Source organism: Poecilia formosa, unplaced genomic scaffold (genome assembly GCF_000485575.1).
Source record: "Poecilia formosa unplaced genomic scaffold, Poecilia_formosa-5.1.2 Scaffold149, whole genome shotgun sequence".
Lineage (NCBI taxonomy): Eukaryota > Metazoa > Chordata > Actinopteri > Cyprinodontiformes > Poeciliidae > Poecilia > Poecilia formosa.
Window position 1 is genome coordinate 878,178 of NW_006800088.1, and position 16,280 is coordinate 894,457.

The 16,280-nt window shown below is 42.1% G+C and overlaps 1 protein-coding gene across 2 annotated transcripts in view; it reads right to left on the reverse strand.

Moving 5' to 3' along the window:
* Window positions 1–970: 970 nt before the first annotated feature.
* shtn2 (shootin 2) overlaps window positions 971–16,280 on the reverse strand; it is a 24,665-nt gene continuing 9,355 nt past the window's right edge. The window contains exons 1-17 of one of the 2 annotated variants that reach the window (XM_016677169.1): window positions 15,430–16,049; window positions 13,975–14,024; window positions 13,539–13,599; window positions 12,357–12,451; window positions 12,018–12,255; window positions 11,421–11,518; window positions 11,014–11,095; window positions 9,182–9,276; window positions 5,927–6,079; window positions 5,624–5,843; window positions 4,349–4,478; window positions 3,646–3,701; window positions 3,339–3,436; window positions 3,228–3,248; window positions 3,067–3,120; window positions 2,815–2,965; window positions 971–1,256 (exon numbers count right to left, since the gene is read on the reverse strand). In XM_016677169.1, coding sequence (XP_016532655.1) covers window positions 1,066–1,256; window positions 2,815–2,965; window positions 3,067–3,120; window positions 3,228–3,248; window positions 3,339–3,436; window positions 3,646–3,701; window positions 4,349–4,478; window positions 5,624–5,843; window positions 5,927–6,079; window positions 9,182–9,276; window positions 11,014–11,095; window positions 11,421–11,518; window positions 12,018–12,255; window positions 12,357–12,451; window positions 13,539–13,599; window positions 13,975–14,024; window positions 15,430–15,463 — 1,827 coding nt within the window. In that variant the 5' untranslated portion in view covers window positions 15,464–16,049 and the 3' untranslated portion in view covers window positions 971–1,065. Of the gene's footprint in view, window positions 1,257–2,814; window positions 2,966–3,066; window positions 3,121–3,227; window positions 3,249–3,338; window positions 3,437–3,645; window positions 3,702–4,348; window positions 4,479–5,623; window positions 5,844–5,926; window positions 6,080–9,181; window positions 9,277–11,013; window positions 11,096–11,420; window positions 11,519–12,017; window positions 12,256–12,356; window positions 12,452–13,538; window positions 13,600–13,974; window positions 14,025–15,429; window positions 16,050–16,280 lie in introns of those variants that run through there. The other variant, XM_016677170.1, reaches the window with a different exon arrangement.

Genomic DNA, 16,280 nt, shown 5'->3' on the forward strand with positions numbered 1-16,280 from the left:
TGTGGGGACTTTCCATTGACTTCCATTCATTTCTACAGCCTAAAGGTTTCCCCTCGTGGGGACCAGGCTCCGGGCCCCACGAGGAGCAATTGGTCCCCACAACGTAGTATATGTCAGGAAAATTGTCCCCACAAGGTATTACAAACACACACACACACACACACACACACGCACACACACGTATAGATTCAATAACCAAAAACCAAAAAAAAAAAAAGCAGGTGCCACGCATTTCTACATCTTAAAAGGCGCCACTTTTAAGACCAAGGTTCAAAACAATAAAAAATGTATACCTGGGCGTGAAAAGGCAGGTGTTAAATAAGGTAAATATATAATGCGAAACAGTGTGAAGACACTAAAACGGTGTCAGAGTGAAAGGTGAGAGGAATGTCCTCTTTTCTTCAAATGCTTTCAGCTGAGGCGTATAGACGGGCAGCGAGGAGCAAAGGTGTGCGCATTCATTCATCCGTGCCGCATATATATGCAGCATCTGAGGAGAGGTGAGAAAACTGAAGGGAGTGGGGAGAGGGAGGGGAGGTGGGGAAGGGGGTCTGCTGCATTTATTTAAAAACTTTCAGGAGGGGAAGCCATGGCTCTTATCTCAGCGACGCCTCTGGGCTCGGGGTGTGACAGCCTTAATGTGCCAAAATAAGAGGCAGCCTGTATTCTGCTGCCGGATCACGCTTCGGGAAAGAAAGAGACACCCAAGGAAGGAATTGGGCGAGGGTATTCATAGAAGGGTTTTAATGGCTCTGGTCATCTTTTATCTATTTTCTGTTGAGAAAAAAAAGTCCTTTAACCTACATCTGGTGAAACACGAGGGGTAAAAAAAAAAAAAAAAGGCTGCTGGACATTAAATAGAGCTGAAAAAGCTCAGGTATATATGTCACAACAAGGACCGGCTTTTTTCCAGCTAAGGTCAAACATCAGTCTATAGTGATATCCTAAAATGACTACAAGACGAACAGAATAGTTTGTTTAATACGTGTTTTATTTGAACATTAACCAAAAAATAAATCAGGCAGTAATCGCCGTAGCTACAGGAGTGCGTCTTTACGTAAGGCGTTACGATGGCACATTTTGTTGGAGAGGCTGCTGTACGCCTCCGTGGCTGACGATCAGCGCTGACGCTCTGATGCGGGAATCTCTCTTCTCCCTGTTTTGCTTCAGCCTCCGGAGCACAGGTGCACTGCCGCTCTCACCGGCCCAGGGACAGTCACCTGCCGCTGGGACACGCTGCTGGCCCTGCTGGAGATCTGACCGAGAGAGATAAGCACATATTCATGTTAGGCACGAAGCCGAAGAATGAGAGCTACGGGACGCACCGGAACACATCCGTTCGGACAAAGAGGCTCGTTTCGGATGTACAGGGAGCTCTCGGTCTCTGTCCTTCTGCAGTCGGACACCATACAGCAATTCCTTTATTTTAAAGATCAAATTCTTTCACTTTTGTGTGGATAAAGTCGTTTTTACGACGCAGTAGTGCAAACAAGCACAACTTTCGAAGAGTCCTTTTGTGGTTTTATGAGACAAAACAACACAAAGCAACACAAGATTAAGCGAAGGGAAAGTGACAAAAGCAAATCTTGACAAAATGTGGTCGCTCTCCACGACCAGAACTTTCTAAAACTACATTTCACAGACAGATACAAGAGACTGATTTTGTTGTTTATTGGTATTTGACTTTTGTCTCTTGGTCTTTAACTCCAGCATCAACTTCATCCAGCTTTTATTCCACCAGTGAAGAAACGTAATCCCGCAGCATAATGCTACCACCCCCACGTTTCGCAGCAGGAATGGTGTGTGTTAGTGTGTGTTGGTTTCCCACCACGAATATCATTATTTTTGAGTGCAGACCAAAAATATTACAGCTTCCACATGTTTGCAAACCAACTTTCTTTTTGCCGCCGATTCATAAAAGTCAGGCTTGCTGCGTGAACGACGTCTGTCCTTGTGGGTCCTTAGCAGCACGGATTCAGTACTGACGTCGTCTCAGGGCATTTTTGCACAAATGTACTGTCAGTTCACTCATACGTACACTTTCAAAGTCAAGTAAATACATTCTAATAATCTTAATTATGAAACAATGCAGGTAAATTTAGTTTATTATTCTAGAGGGTGAAATGTTTCCTGAGAATATCTGGCCAATAACGAATCCCTGACTTTGCAGCGCTCATCTTCTTTCCATGTCAGATTCAAGATGATTGAACAGAGTACAGTCAATAAGTTATAATTTGATGAGGCTTGTTTGTGAATTCAAAAGTACTTTTTGACAATAATCTTGAAGCAGATAGTAAATACACTTCTCGTTAAGACCACATTTCCATGTTTAAATATTTCATTTTCGTCTGAAATTATCCCAATGGTAAATGTTGTGGGTTTTTTTTCCATCAGCTGGTAAGACGAAAATCTTCATAATTAACAGAAATAAAAGCTCGAAAACATCAAACTGCTTGTAGTTAATGAACACAGTGTGTGTGTTTCACTTAGGAAGCCAAATAAATTAACTTTTTAATAATTTTCTAATATATTGATTGAGTGCAGTTTTTTCAACCTGACCATGGTTTAAACTTCTCTACAACTTTCTCCCCTTTAAATGTCTGAAGTTACTTTGCCTCCATGATGCCGGCTGTTTATTAATCTCCTCCAAATGACATCCGAGTATCAAAAGTTGTTGTGTTTATTCAGAAAAAACGTCTTACAGGAACTAACAGGCTGGAAGACAGAGAAACAAACAACAGAGAAACAGTAGAAGATAGAAAATGGCGGCCAACCAAACTAACAGAAGACAGAGGACAGTAAAAGTGGCTGTACCGCAGGTTGGAGCTGAGGACTGCCGGTCCGGGTTTTCTCCCATCGCTCTTCTTCTCCTCTGGAGGACCAGCTGCAGCTCTGCCTCGCCGACGTTCCTGCCGATCCCCCTCCTGGAGGGCACCCTGCGGAGGTGCTGCCGCTTAATGTTGTCCTGTTACAGCGGGCGGCAAAGCAGCACAAGAGAATTAGAAAACTAAAAATAAAGAAAAGCTCAGCTTCTCGGCGAAGTGATGAAAGCTCTGAGCTTATTACCAGCATTCCCTTTAATTCCAGGACGGCTGACTTCCTGTTTTCACTCCTCTGGTCCTGTAGGAGGATACGGTGTTGGAAAAATAAATGTTTTATTAAAAATCGTATAATTCTTCTCATAAAGCGAAAGAGAGAAGGAGAAAAAAAGGTAATCTATAGCTGACCCTCCATGAACTGTCTTCTTCCTGCAGGCAGAGAAGACGCAGATACTCAAGACAGTTTATCAGTTTTATCTTTAGATTAGATTCATAACACGCTCAGTATGCATTAATTACCTGGATGTTTTTTATGGGCCTCAGGACAATGCCTTTCCTTATTCTCTCCATCATTTCATCCACTGCCTTTGCCTTAATGTCGTTCAGCGGCGCTGGCTCTTAAAGAAAGTCAAGTCACACGCATTGCATCATGGGAAGGAGGCAGCAGAGTAACTGCTTTAAAAGAAACCCTCAATTTTCAAACAAAGCATTAGAGGAACATGGATTACTTTATGAGCTCCAAAACACTGAACCGAGTTCAGATTTTAAACCTCATGTCAGGGAGCAGAAAAAGTAAAAACAACACCAAAAAAAAAGGAAAACTCACTGCTGTTATCGCCTCTGTCGACTCGATGCTTCCTGCTCCTGAGGAAATCCTGCAAGCTGCATGTGGGTAGAAAGACAGTTCAGTTTTAACTCTAATGGCCTCCTTACTAAAAACAACGAATAAATACACTATGTGGTAAAAGTATTCATCTCCTGCCTTCTCTAGATCAGTCCTCCAGGGCCGGTGTCCTGCTGCTTTTAGATGTTTCACTGCTTTAACTCACCTGAGTCAAACAGGTTAAATAATTAGCAGGAGTCTGGAGACCCTGACTGGATACTGAGAATGTGATTCAGCCGTTCGATTCAGGGACACATCTGAAAGCTGCAGGACACTCGACCTGCGGATGCCTGGATCTGAGGATCACTGGATCTGAGGATCACTGGTCCAGAGGAAGAGTTTAGTCCTTATCCAAATGGTTTAAAAACGATGTCGGCCCACCGTTTGAATCTTCAACCACCACAGTTTGAGGACTGGCGTTAATACACAGATGACAAGCTATAACTCTGGTTCTGTTTGCAGAGTGGATTCTTCACACCTGCTGTGGCCAAAGTGATCGAAACATCTGAATTCAAGTATTTGGAGAGCTACGCGTGTATTTATGCTTGGGACTGTTTGTTGGTTTTAAAAAGAAAAAAACTGAAACAGTAGTTCAACCTTCATGCCATCCAATGGAAGAGAGCAGAATGAATTTTGATCGACGTACTTGATGACAGGAGTGGCTGAAGGAAGAGGAGGCGGAGGAGGAGGAGGAGGAGGTGGAGGAAGAGGAGCAGTTACTTCCTCCAGATCTTCATTTTTCTCCTCTGTGTTCATCCTTTCCTGTAATTGTTTCACTATAAAGAAAGACAAATAGTAACACTTTATTTGAAGGGATGTGCATAATACTGCCATGAACAGGAAGGAGTCGTCATGAATGCTTATGACTGTTGTCATTCGGTAAATAATGACTCTTTTAATGCGAGGTTGTTCTAAAACTTCCATTGAAAGCGCATTAAAAGTGTCAAATTTGCACTAAAAGTGTCTTTATTTATCCAATGGCACTCCATGACAACAGTCATAAGCATTCATGAAGACTCCTACAGGTGTTATAACATGTTTATGACAGCATTATGTCAGTCTTATACACACCACTTCAACTAAAGTGCTACCAGACAAATGAACCATGCAGAGCATGTCCAAGTTTTATATGACAGTAGTTCATATTTATATCTGCATAACAATATACGACATGGCAGGAAATTGGTTCTTATCTCCTGCTAAATAACTAAAATCTTGAAAGTGATGACTGGAAAAAAGCACAATAACACAAAAACCAAACAAAAAGGGTTTTTTAATGCTGCCGCTGCTACTCTCTGCCCTGCTGTGCCTTGAGTGCTGGCGAATTGATAAACATGTGGGTCTAAATGTGACGTTCTGTGTTGTCTTTGAAGAATGCGTGTCGGTTTCTGAACGGTGTGTGTAAATCAGGATCAGTGCTGTGGAAACCCACTAAATCTTCTGTGTGCTGCTGTTCTGTGATAAAAGGATAAAAGGATCTGGGAACGACATGTCAGTGCTGTGTGATGCTGTCGGTTCAAGCGTCCACCATGCCATCAGGACTTGCATCAGATTAAGTCATGTTGCGATTGGGTCATTGGTGCGTAATCGGTGCTGCAGCGGCGTCGGTTCTCTCCAAATCAGCTATAGCATAAGTTTGTGTGAGTGTGAGTGAGTGCAGTGCTTATGTCAGACTGGCTTATGTGGTGATCCATTGATGTGGAAAGCGATATTCATGTCTTCCAATGTCAATGAAACAAAAGGCAGTAACAATCCCGACTGCCTAACGGCGCGGCCCGGGGAATTAAACAGCATCCAGAACCAGCTGGATCGTGCTTCACCAGGCCAAACCTTTACCGAACCCCAAGATTCAGATTGGCGCGTCTCCAGTTTTCTGTGCGTGGCGTTCGCTGTTGTTGCTAATGATGCTTCAAGCTGTTACCTTCCTCTCTCAGCTCCGCCACTGACGCTTCGGCCTGAGACAGCTGACCCTCCAACGTCTTCCTCTCCTCTTCACTCTTCCTCAGCTGCTCCCTCAGCTCTGTGACTGGTGCGTCGGCCTGAGACACTCGACCCTCCAACGCCTTCCTCTCATCCTCGCTCTTCCTCAGCTGTTCTCTCAGGTCCTGCAGCTCCTCCTCAGCGCCCGTACCCGGTTTGATCTGACCCACAAACACAGGAGAGACTGACGAAACGTCGCTGCGTATACGTCACAAATCCACGTTTCTGCCGCTGCGGCGCGCACCTGGTCCTGGTAGTAGCGCTGGATGTTGCACAGGGCCGTGTTGATGCCGCAGATCTGCGTCAGCGCCTGCTGCAGCCCAAGCCGCACGTCGGCCTCGGAGGCGCACGCCTCCGTCGCGCTCGGCCTCTCGGCCACCTTCTGCTCCGCCAACATCTGATGAGACAAACCAAGTCTGGCTTCACCTCTAACATTTTCAACCCATCCTTGTAATCATCTGCTTTGAAGGAAATGGAAAAGAAACACATCGACTACAATGAACCGCCATTAGAGGAAAATGAAGGGAACTGAATTGCTGGTTGTAGAAAACGTCTCTCCCCAGGAGGCTGTCACAATGCGGGGGGAAAATGTTTTCAAACCATGTGTTTGACTGAACAATGACTCGGGAGCCGTCATTACTCATAGGCTTCACTGTAGAGCAGGAACTGTGTAAACAGGACGGTTTTTCTGTGAGACAAAGCGTCATTACTCTTCCATTATGAAGAAACAATTCTGGCTTTGCCTCAATTCACTGTGAAATTGTCTCTTTCTCTTTTTTTAACCCCGTCTTTTCATTGTGACAGATGAATGCACCAGTTGTGGTTATTAACTAGAGAATCAAGTTCCAAACAGACCTTTTGTTCTTTTACCCAAATCCTGTCAAGAGCTCGAATGTTACAGCTCAGATCTCTGCGACATGGTCGTCAAACCGGTTTAAAAGCAAAAACAGAACAAAAAATTAAAAAAAAATCCAATAAAAGTCACAAATTTATAAAATGCTGGCAGGTCTGATGAAAACTGACTCCGTCCAGGAACACTTCCTGCCCTCTTCCAGGTTTTTAGGTTCGTAAAGATTTTCAGGGCAATTTTTTTAAGCAGGAAATTTTAAAAATGTGTTTTCTGAAAGTGAGCAATGCACTTATTTTCTAATACTTTGGTGATCTGAAATACTTTAGTGACGCATGCCCAAATTGAGCCAGTGTTAGTGGCATTAAAACCATTAAAACATGTCGATGCCCCCTGCGGTTTTCTCGTCCGCCCTGATTTTGACACATAAACAATGACTGTGTTCCCAGAAACTAATTCTTTGGTTCCATTCTAGGTATTTTTAATTTTCCACTGAATACATAAATACAATTTCAACATTGTATTTATCTCAGATGAGATTATAAATGACATTCTTGACTTTCAGCTTAATTTTCAAACTCCATTTTAACTCTGAGCAGAATTTATAAACACGTGTTTTCAGATTCTGCTGGATTTTTAAATGTTATTTTCAATTTATTAAGGGATGACCAACGTCTGACTGAACAAATGTATTTGATGTCATAAGCAAAATGATTGGTTTTCAGCTTAAAGTTGAATTTATAAATGCTGTTTAGAGCTTTCAGCCAAGCTTACAAGCACAGTTTTCCTCTTTCAGATAAATCTGTAAAGTTCGTTCTCTACATTCACCTGAATTTTGGACTTCCAGCTGGTGAAACAAAAAGTTTTAACCTCCAGCTGAGTTTAAAAACAACTCTTTTCGTCTTGAGGCTGGATTTTAAAATGCTGTTGGCTAGTTTACAACATTTTTAAACCTCAAGATGAGTTTTAAAAATGCATTTTTTGGGGGTTTCTGTTGAGTTTAAAATCAGAATCTCTGGGAAAAAAAACAAAACATCCAGAAGCAGCTGTTTACATCCTTTTGCATCAAACAGTCATTGGGTTTACATGTTCTGTGAGGATCACATTGTAATTGTTTAAAGAATGATCCAAATCCCTTTTACTCAACATTTCTTACTGTTTTTTTCTCTTACTGGTCAGGAAAACTGATCTATTTGTATTCATTATCTTTTAAACTCTGTGTTATCTTCCTTTCTTCTGTTTTTCCTCTTAGTGCACGAAACTCTTCCTACAACATAGCAACCAGCGGCGTGTGATGGGTTAAAGTTTGCTTAAAGCCACATAGCTCACTTATGATGAGAATCCTGAGGACATCCACTTGCCGTCCCTGAAATCAGCTAAGTGAGCATTTTTATGATTAAGTACGCCACTGAAAAACAGGAAGTGCGAGCAGAAAAAGGGGTTTTCATTTCTGCGTTTTTAGCCTGAGAACACACGGCAGCTTCAGATTCGGTTTGGTCTCCATCGGCGACGTGAACCACGAGTCTTTACGCTGCAAATTACACCACTCCGATCTCTGGTTCCCCTTCAGACGAGAGCCGTTTTCACACAGCAATTAGCACAGTTAGTTCACACACACTCACACGCACACACAGCAGAGCAAAGAGACAAAAGACACATCCGCACACACACACACACACACACACACACACACACAGGAAAAAAAGCTCAAAATTGTTTCCTGTTTGAGGATCCACATCATTATACCACCACACATGGCGGGGAAGAGGTGTGAATGGTTGTTGTTTTCAAAACACATGAAAACAGACAAATAGCAGCGCATACAAGAGGCATTCAGCGCACGGGGGGCCGGACGCCGGGGGGGTGAAGGGGGGTTTCTTTTACCCTGAACTGAGAGTAAAGGGGTGGAATTGTGTGAGGAGTTGGGGGTCCCTTTCACAGGTAAGGACCCCTGCAAGGCGGCCCATTGTGCGCCTGTCCGGTAAATGGAGGACGCGGCGCACAAAGGCGACAATTGCTATATGCTCGGCAAAACATAAAGGTGTCAGGCGAAGACAGGTTGTGCTTGAAGGCCGCTATTCTCCCGCAGCAGCAATGATGACCGCTAATTATGGGGAGGGGAGGGGCGGCGCGGGAGGGGGAGAGATGTTTTGAAAGAAAAAAACAAAAAAAGCTGCCTTTATTTAAGGAGCAGCTGGGACAAGAAAAACTGTGGCTCGGTGTGTGTGTGTGTGTGTGTGTGTGTTTGGGTGTGGGGATCTCAAGTGAATTGATGTTTTCTCTGTCTGTGTGTGTTTTTGCTAGTGTGTGCGTGAATGCCAAGCCTCGTTGAGAGGGTCCAAATCTGACGGGCGGTGTGAAAACGGAGCCCCCCCCCTTTCATTTGACCTGCCACCTCTGTTGTACCCTGACACCAAGACCGTGTGTGTGTGTGTGTGTGTGTGTGTCCCTGTCCTTTCTCTCACCACGGCCACCCGAAGGTCAGCGCCAACACCCCTTCTACCTTCCTGTGGCACGACCTGTCACCCTCAACGCCCACAGGTGCAAATGTGTGATAAAAATATTTCTGAGGGAAGATGAAAACACACACACACTCACACACACACGCACACACACACACACACACACACACACACGCAGACGCACACACACCTGATGGGCGAAGACTTCGGCGTGTTGCCGCAGGCCCTGCTCCAGCTCCAGCTTCTGAGACATTTCTGTGAACTCCTCGGTGACAAGCTGGGAGACTGGGCAAACACAGAAAAAAACATAACAAAAAAGAGGAAAAACAGAGAGATCCAGATTCATTATGGTAACGCATCCCCCCGGGGGAATTAACATATCATTTAGTCCGAGGGAAACAAGCTGAATTTTACTTTCAAATATCAATATAAAAGTAGCATGTTGACTATTCATATCCGTTCTCATGACCTCACGCTGCCCCGTTCACTTCTCATTTTCTGCCTCGGCTCTTTCAGCGCCTCAGATTCTGCGCTTGCTTGTGTTTGCAAGCACGTGAGACCAGGCCACCAGGACGAGATCGTTTTTACACTTCCAGGCCCGTCAGCCGTCAACGACTTTGACGGCTGAGTGCAAAACGACCCGGGACGACTTATGAAACAGCTTAAAACCCGACTGTGTAGAGCTGGTTTTGGTTGGTAGCAAGTGGAACATCGATCAACATATTTGATGCGCATTTGCTTGACGATTTTCATGATGGTATTTGACAAAATGTTACGACTGTTGCTTGTTTCATATTTGGTGACCCCATGATATTTTTTATATCCTCGTTGATGAAAATGTGCCAGACAAATAAACTTGACTTATAAAGGCATTAAAATTATGCTGCAGTTTCTTTACGCAGCTGTGCACTTATGATGAGAAACTATTCTTCAAACTCAAGTTAGAAAATCCGTCTCGTTATCGCTGGTTCTTGACCGCAGAGGTGAAAGTTGGGAGATATTTTACAAATTTTATCACTTTTGACTGAAATGATCTTGACCACCGGGTGATAAACAGAGGCCGTTGTTATTGCAGCTGCAATTCCCACAACCAGGCAAACAGACTTAATGTCATTCAAATGGCATTATTTAGACATTAAAAGTCTATTCCTTGTAAATAAACTTTTCCCAATATTCAAAAGTCCAAAAAAATACATATGCAGTGCTGTGAAAAAGACGTTTGCCTCTTACAGATTTCTTCTTTTGTCACTTTTGTTTTGTTTTTTTGCCAGTGTTTCAAACCAGCTGGTAAATTTTAATATGAGACAAAGACGAAAAGACAAAAAGGAAACAATAATCCAAACCAACCTGACTGGGTGTGAGAATATAAATGCTTGGAAAACTGTGGAATAACTGCAAACCAATTGTTGTGGCCTGGTGACTATCAGACCTGTGGCGTTACGTCAATATGGCGACTCGAACGAGGCCGGAAAAAGCAGCAACTCGTGGCGTCTGTCATTCTGGAAAGGGGTTTTAAAGCCTCTTACAGCTTCAGGACTCCAGTGAGTTACAGTGAGAGTCGTTGGAGAAAACATGGAGCAGTGATGAACCTTTACATCCAAAATGACTTTCGAGCTCATTCGAAGGGTCGTGAAAGAACGTAAATTCAACTATTTCACATTTTGAGCTGCCGCCACAACACTGCGCAAGATTTGGAGTCTGTCTTTAACGAGACTTGTTCAAAAACGAATCGTAAAAACAACCCAGCCCCGTTTTCTCGAAAACTACAAATAGTAGCAAGTGACGGATATCTTCCTGACGTTGCTCCCCCCCGTTTTAGTTGCTGTGAAGTCAACTGTTTTAAAAACGAGCACACATTGCACTTCTGACGTACAGGTTTAAGACTCTAACCTTCCTTTCATGTCAGAACCCTGTGTTTGGTTAATGACTGGTGAGAAAGTTCACAATTACAATGAGTGATTAAAATGTTCCAGTGCAACATGCTTGATAATAACAGAAATTAAGATTTTAAGGAGACTTTACCTCTTTTGATTTTGGTCATGGTCTTGGTCTGCTTGCTCATTTTCCTCAGGATGGCTTCCTTCTCCTCCGCCTCTGCAACAAGCTGAAAAAAACGTCAAGGTGAGATTCTCTCCCTGACCTCCATCATAACTCTTTCACCTCAGAGAAACTTTTTTATGTTTTTTTCTTTTCTAACCCATGACCTTTACAACTACCTGCCTTATTCTTTAAACATGCAACTACGTCACTTCCTCCGATCCTGAAATTGAAGAACCATAATCTACCTGCAGGGGTTCAATCGCAGTCCCCACATGCACAAAGAGTCCAAAACAGGAGCCGTCCCACCGGACCACAGATCCCAACACGATAAGAAACAAACACCCACGCACACACACACACACGCACACACACAGAGTGGTATTTAATACCTGCTCTCTGAGCTGGACCTGCTCTCTGGTCAGTTCCTCCACCTGATGCTCCAGCTGCAGCTTCTCAGCCAGCAGGCCGTCCAACGACGCCTGCATTGCTACAAACACACAGACAGACCCACCAAACTCACCATTAGGCTTTAAGAGTTGAACTGTTTTTAAGTGGTAGTTTTTTTATATCTTCATCTTCACGCTCTTTGGAAATACAGTCAAAAATGATGCAATACGTATTCTGTGCCAATAGGAGGCGCTGACATCGACAGCTTCATAAGGCAAAAGAACAACTTGAGCACGGCTAAAGCACTTCTAGGTTACACGGCCCCCCAAAACCAACAATGTTGGTTCTCCTTAGTCATTAAAAACCTTTCTTAGAGTTTTTTAATGAACTTGAGCAGATGAGAGTAGAAATAATTTCAGTTTTGTTGAATATTGACACTGCAAATTGTAGATAGCATTAAGGTTGCCCAGGTCTTATCTCCTTGCTCCTTGGCTAAGGACATGGAGGTAAGATCTGTTTTTTGTTTTGTTTTTTTGTTGTTTTTTTTAAGAAAAATGTTTTTAGAGGAATTAGATGAAATTACGTTCTGAGCAACTAACCTGTGATCTTGGCCTGACTTTCAAGCAGCAAGTTCTCTTCACTGTTACTTTCCCTGAAATTAGCCAGACTTCCATCAAACACATCGCCATCAACCACATCGCAACCAACCGCATCGACATCAACCGCCAGGTCAGTCTCTGGGTCAAGGGTCACAGTGACCAGGTGCTCTGGAAGGTTGGAGATCAGTGGCAATAGCATCTGGCTCTTTCTTTTCAGGGCCGTGTTCTCTTTGCTGACCTGTGCACCAGAGGAGACGACGGTTAGATGAGGAGAACGATGCAGCGCCATTGCCTGCCTTATTTGTGAGCTTTAATTAATTGCTTGACATGAAGAGTTACTTTGAGAGCCAGAGCCTCCGCGCTCTCCCTGCAGGAGCGCTCCACCTGGAATTGGATCTCCAACATGTTCATCTCCTTCAGCAGCTGATTGGAAGCTGATCACAGAAAGGAGAGAGGGTTTTTTTTCTTTTCAGGCACAACAAAAAACAAACCCTAGAAGAATCTTTATTATTTTCAATTTGGACATCTGAAACATTTTTGTGTGACATTGAAAAATCTACAATGCCCTAGAAGTGTTTCTACTATTTTTTTATTAACTTTTCACATGGTGTAAAGTCGAGTGATAGACCAACTGCATTCCTTAAGGACCAATGTCTTAAATGTCTTAAATGTCTTAAATGTGTCCCTGCTCCAGCAGATCCAAAGCATGTCAGCTGGTTCTATTCATCTCATACTGGTGTGTTGAATCAGGGAACATATGTAAATCATGCAGCACATCATCCTTTGGTGACTTTCAAGTTTTGATTTTTTTTTTTTAATGCTCCCCTTCATGCACAGGAGAATTTAAAATTCTTTACAGATAAAATAGATGGAAGTGGAACAATAGTGGAACAATATTTGGTGTTCAATTTCCTTATTTAGCCCTCTTTATTTTAATACCCTTAAATGATGAAATGATTTTTATGGTGGAATAGTTTAGATTAAAGCATATTAATGTTGTACTTCCCCAAATCTAGTAGAAAATTGGAGGCAAAACTTAATAAATGGTTGAAATAAATCTTTTTTTTATGTCCAAGCGGTAAAGTAGAAAGAAGAAAAATTCCTTCACCAGAGAAGTTTCTACAAAGTATTGACTCCAGAGAGCTGAACAGATCCACATATCTCTCTTTTTTGTTGTTGTTTGTGAACTATGAAACACGTTGAAACATTATTACATCCTTGATTGAACACTTCTTTTATGTTAGCCAGTCATGTAGTGTTACCAGGAAATACAATAAAGTTTGAGGCTTTCAAATAAAAAAGTCTGACAGCTGTAAAGACATTTGCAGAGTACTGTATGTTTTTGATTCCCTCCTTCCAAAAGGGAAAAATAAATAAATAATACTTCTGCACATGAACTCAGTCGAAGCTCAGCAGAAATGCTAAGAACCTATCAGTGAACGTGTCCCTGCTTTGCGTCGCTCTGTTTGTGTTGTCGCTGAAACAAACCTGCGACGATCACAAACCGCTGCAAACTCTCACCTTCCTCCAGCTCCATCAGCCTCTGATTGGCCTCGTCTCGCTGCTTCTCCAGGATCTCGCACTAACAATCAAAATCAGCGCAAGTGAGCAGAAGAAAACACATCAATCCGCTCGCATCAAATTCATTTTTATTCGCATTCTAAAGCCGTCGTCAGCCTCCACCGGAGGCACAAATATGATTTTGCCATTATTAATGCAATCAAGGCTGCAAACGTGGACTCTGCATTGTGCTTTGAGTTCCGCAATTTTGGCTCATTTTTTCACCTTTCTCGCAGATGTCGTTTTAAATTACACCGGGACATTTGCTAAGAAAACATCCAAATAGGAGCAGTGAAGAAAAAAAAAAAAATCAGATGTCAACACATCTGAGCAGGATTCATCTTTTTCCTCATGTGCTGCTGCTGATTGTCTCTAATGCACACTGTAACAGCAGTACCTGAATATCTTCCCAATCCTCAGAAGATAAGCAGCTGTCCTCATCAGAGTCTGCAAGGAGAAACAAATCATTTTTATTTTTATTTTTTTCATTCGCACACAGCGGACAGATTGGGGAAACTAATTTGGAAAAGACAAAGCAGACGCATCCCAGCGTGGCTGGAAAAGGAAGTCCTCCGTGCGTTTCGCTCGCACAGATAAAAAGGGATGTGAAATTGCAGAAAGAAGCCGATCAACATGTTTCGGTTTCTGTCACACTGGACTCAAGTGACAGGGAAAGTGAGTCACTCGCTGCTCGACAGTCTAACACGTCGTTTTCACTGATCTGGTGATGAGACTTTAAATACCGCTGCAGGCGACTTGGTTCGCTTAGATGAGATGTTTTAGATGATCGAGCTATGTAGTTTTGTTAACTAATGTAGCAAGAAAGCAAACAGTTGTATCCTAAAAGTCTCTCGTTTGGCCTCATCGGTTCCACCAGACATACCTTTTGATTCGCTGTTCTTCTCAGAGAAAACTGACTTTCTCACGAAAAACCTTCCAAGCACTTCAATTATCTTCTTACCGATCGTTCCTGAATTTCAACATGGCGCTCTTGTGTCTTTCTTTTTAGTATTTCTTTGAGCATTGATGTTTGCTTGAGGTAATTTTTTACAGGTTAACTTCTAGAATATAGTGTCAAATATCTTTAAATCTTAAATAACTCTTGCCAGTGTAAAAATAATGGACTTCATGTAGTTTTGGATTTGCCTTACAACCATTCCCAGATTGATTGTTGGCCACAGTTGCTGCTCTGACGTCATTCCTGGTGTCTGTCCGCCCTGACATAAAGAAATCAACCAAAACTCCTGTTTCTATACCCCATCAGTCAGTTATGTAGAATTATAATACATTACAGTAAATTTTGAGGCTTTACTGCACATAAAAGCTTCAATTTGTCCTGATAAATAAATTTAAAAAAAATCAAAGTTTAAAACCCACAGTTCATGAATACAATCTTAAGTGCAAAGGACAGACTCATTGTCATTTTTGCAGTCTTAATTCATTTTAAAAAAAACAATGTGAAACAACGTCAACTTGTTTCATGTCTTTTTTTCTTTTTTTTTTACAATGCTATACAGACGATGTTTTAAAATGTGCTTCCAAGCAACATTTCATTTACAGTTTAAAAGTCTTGAAGGCTGCTTCAATTCCTGGTAAACCAGATTAAGTCAGACTAGGTGCAAAAAGTTTAATCAAGAAATGCATCAAGTGAAGCTTTAAAAAAAAGGCAAAAGTGAAAGAAATAAAGCTTTTTCAGATAATAAAATAACATGTCTACTGGCCAGCTGCCAAAAGTGAAACATTTTCTGCTTTTATGATCATTATTTTTAACCAATTTAATCACCAACGATTTAAAAAATATATATATGTGAAGTTAATTTAGCAAGATTTTATTTATTTTATCCATCCATACCTGCAACTGTGTTCTCCTCATCTTGTACCCACATCTTTCTGAACGCAAGATTTCAGATGTTATACTTTTTTAAAAAAAAAAAAAAGCTGTTGAATCCAGCACAATGAATACGCTATGATTTCTCTGAAAAGCAGCCAGTTTATACTGAAACTAACAAGTGGTACTTCTGACTAAACCTCGCCCCCACTGCCAAATACAAAAATGAGGAACTTAACGCCTCACTCAAAAACGTAGCATTAGTCACAAGAAGTTTTTCTAATTAGAATAAAGTCAGTCTTAATCAGTGGTATTTAGTGATCAGCAAGTTTCACGCAGTAAAAAGAAAAAAAACGCAGCTCTGCTTTGTGCATGCGGCGTCTTAAGAGTCGACTCTGTCTCTCTGCTGCAGACTCAATGTCACTCAAGCAGCCGGAGCAATGCAAGAGCTGCTTTCACTCCTCTATTAGCATCTGTGCTGGAGTTCATGACCTGTGAAGCATCAGCAGCCCACCGTAGGAACTATATTTCTGGGTGAGAAGTTGGCAGATGACTGAGGGCTGGTGGCACCGATGATGCTGATGACACACATTCCTCCACTGTGAATAATTTACGAGCTTCAAATTCCTGATCCCTCACTCCTGTTTTATTCATCCACCTGCCTTCCAGGAGTTGATTTCTAGTAGGACGCTAGATTTACTGTTTTTGGTGAGTTTTGGCAAACGCTGGATTTGATGAGCTGGATGGAGGTTAGAATATATATATATATATATAGATATAGATAGATAGATAGATAGATAGATAGATAGATAGATAGATAGATAGATAGATAGATAGATAGATAGATAGATAGATAGATAGATAGATAGATAGAT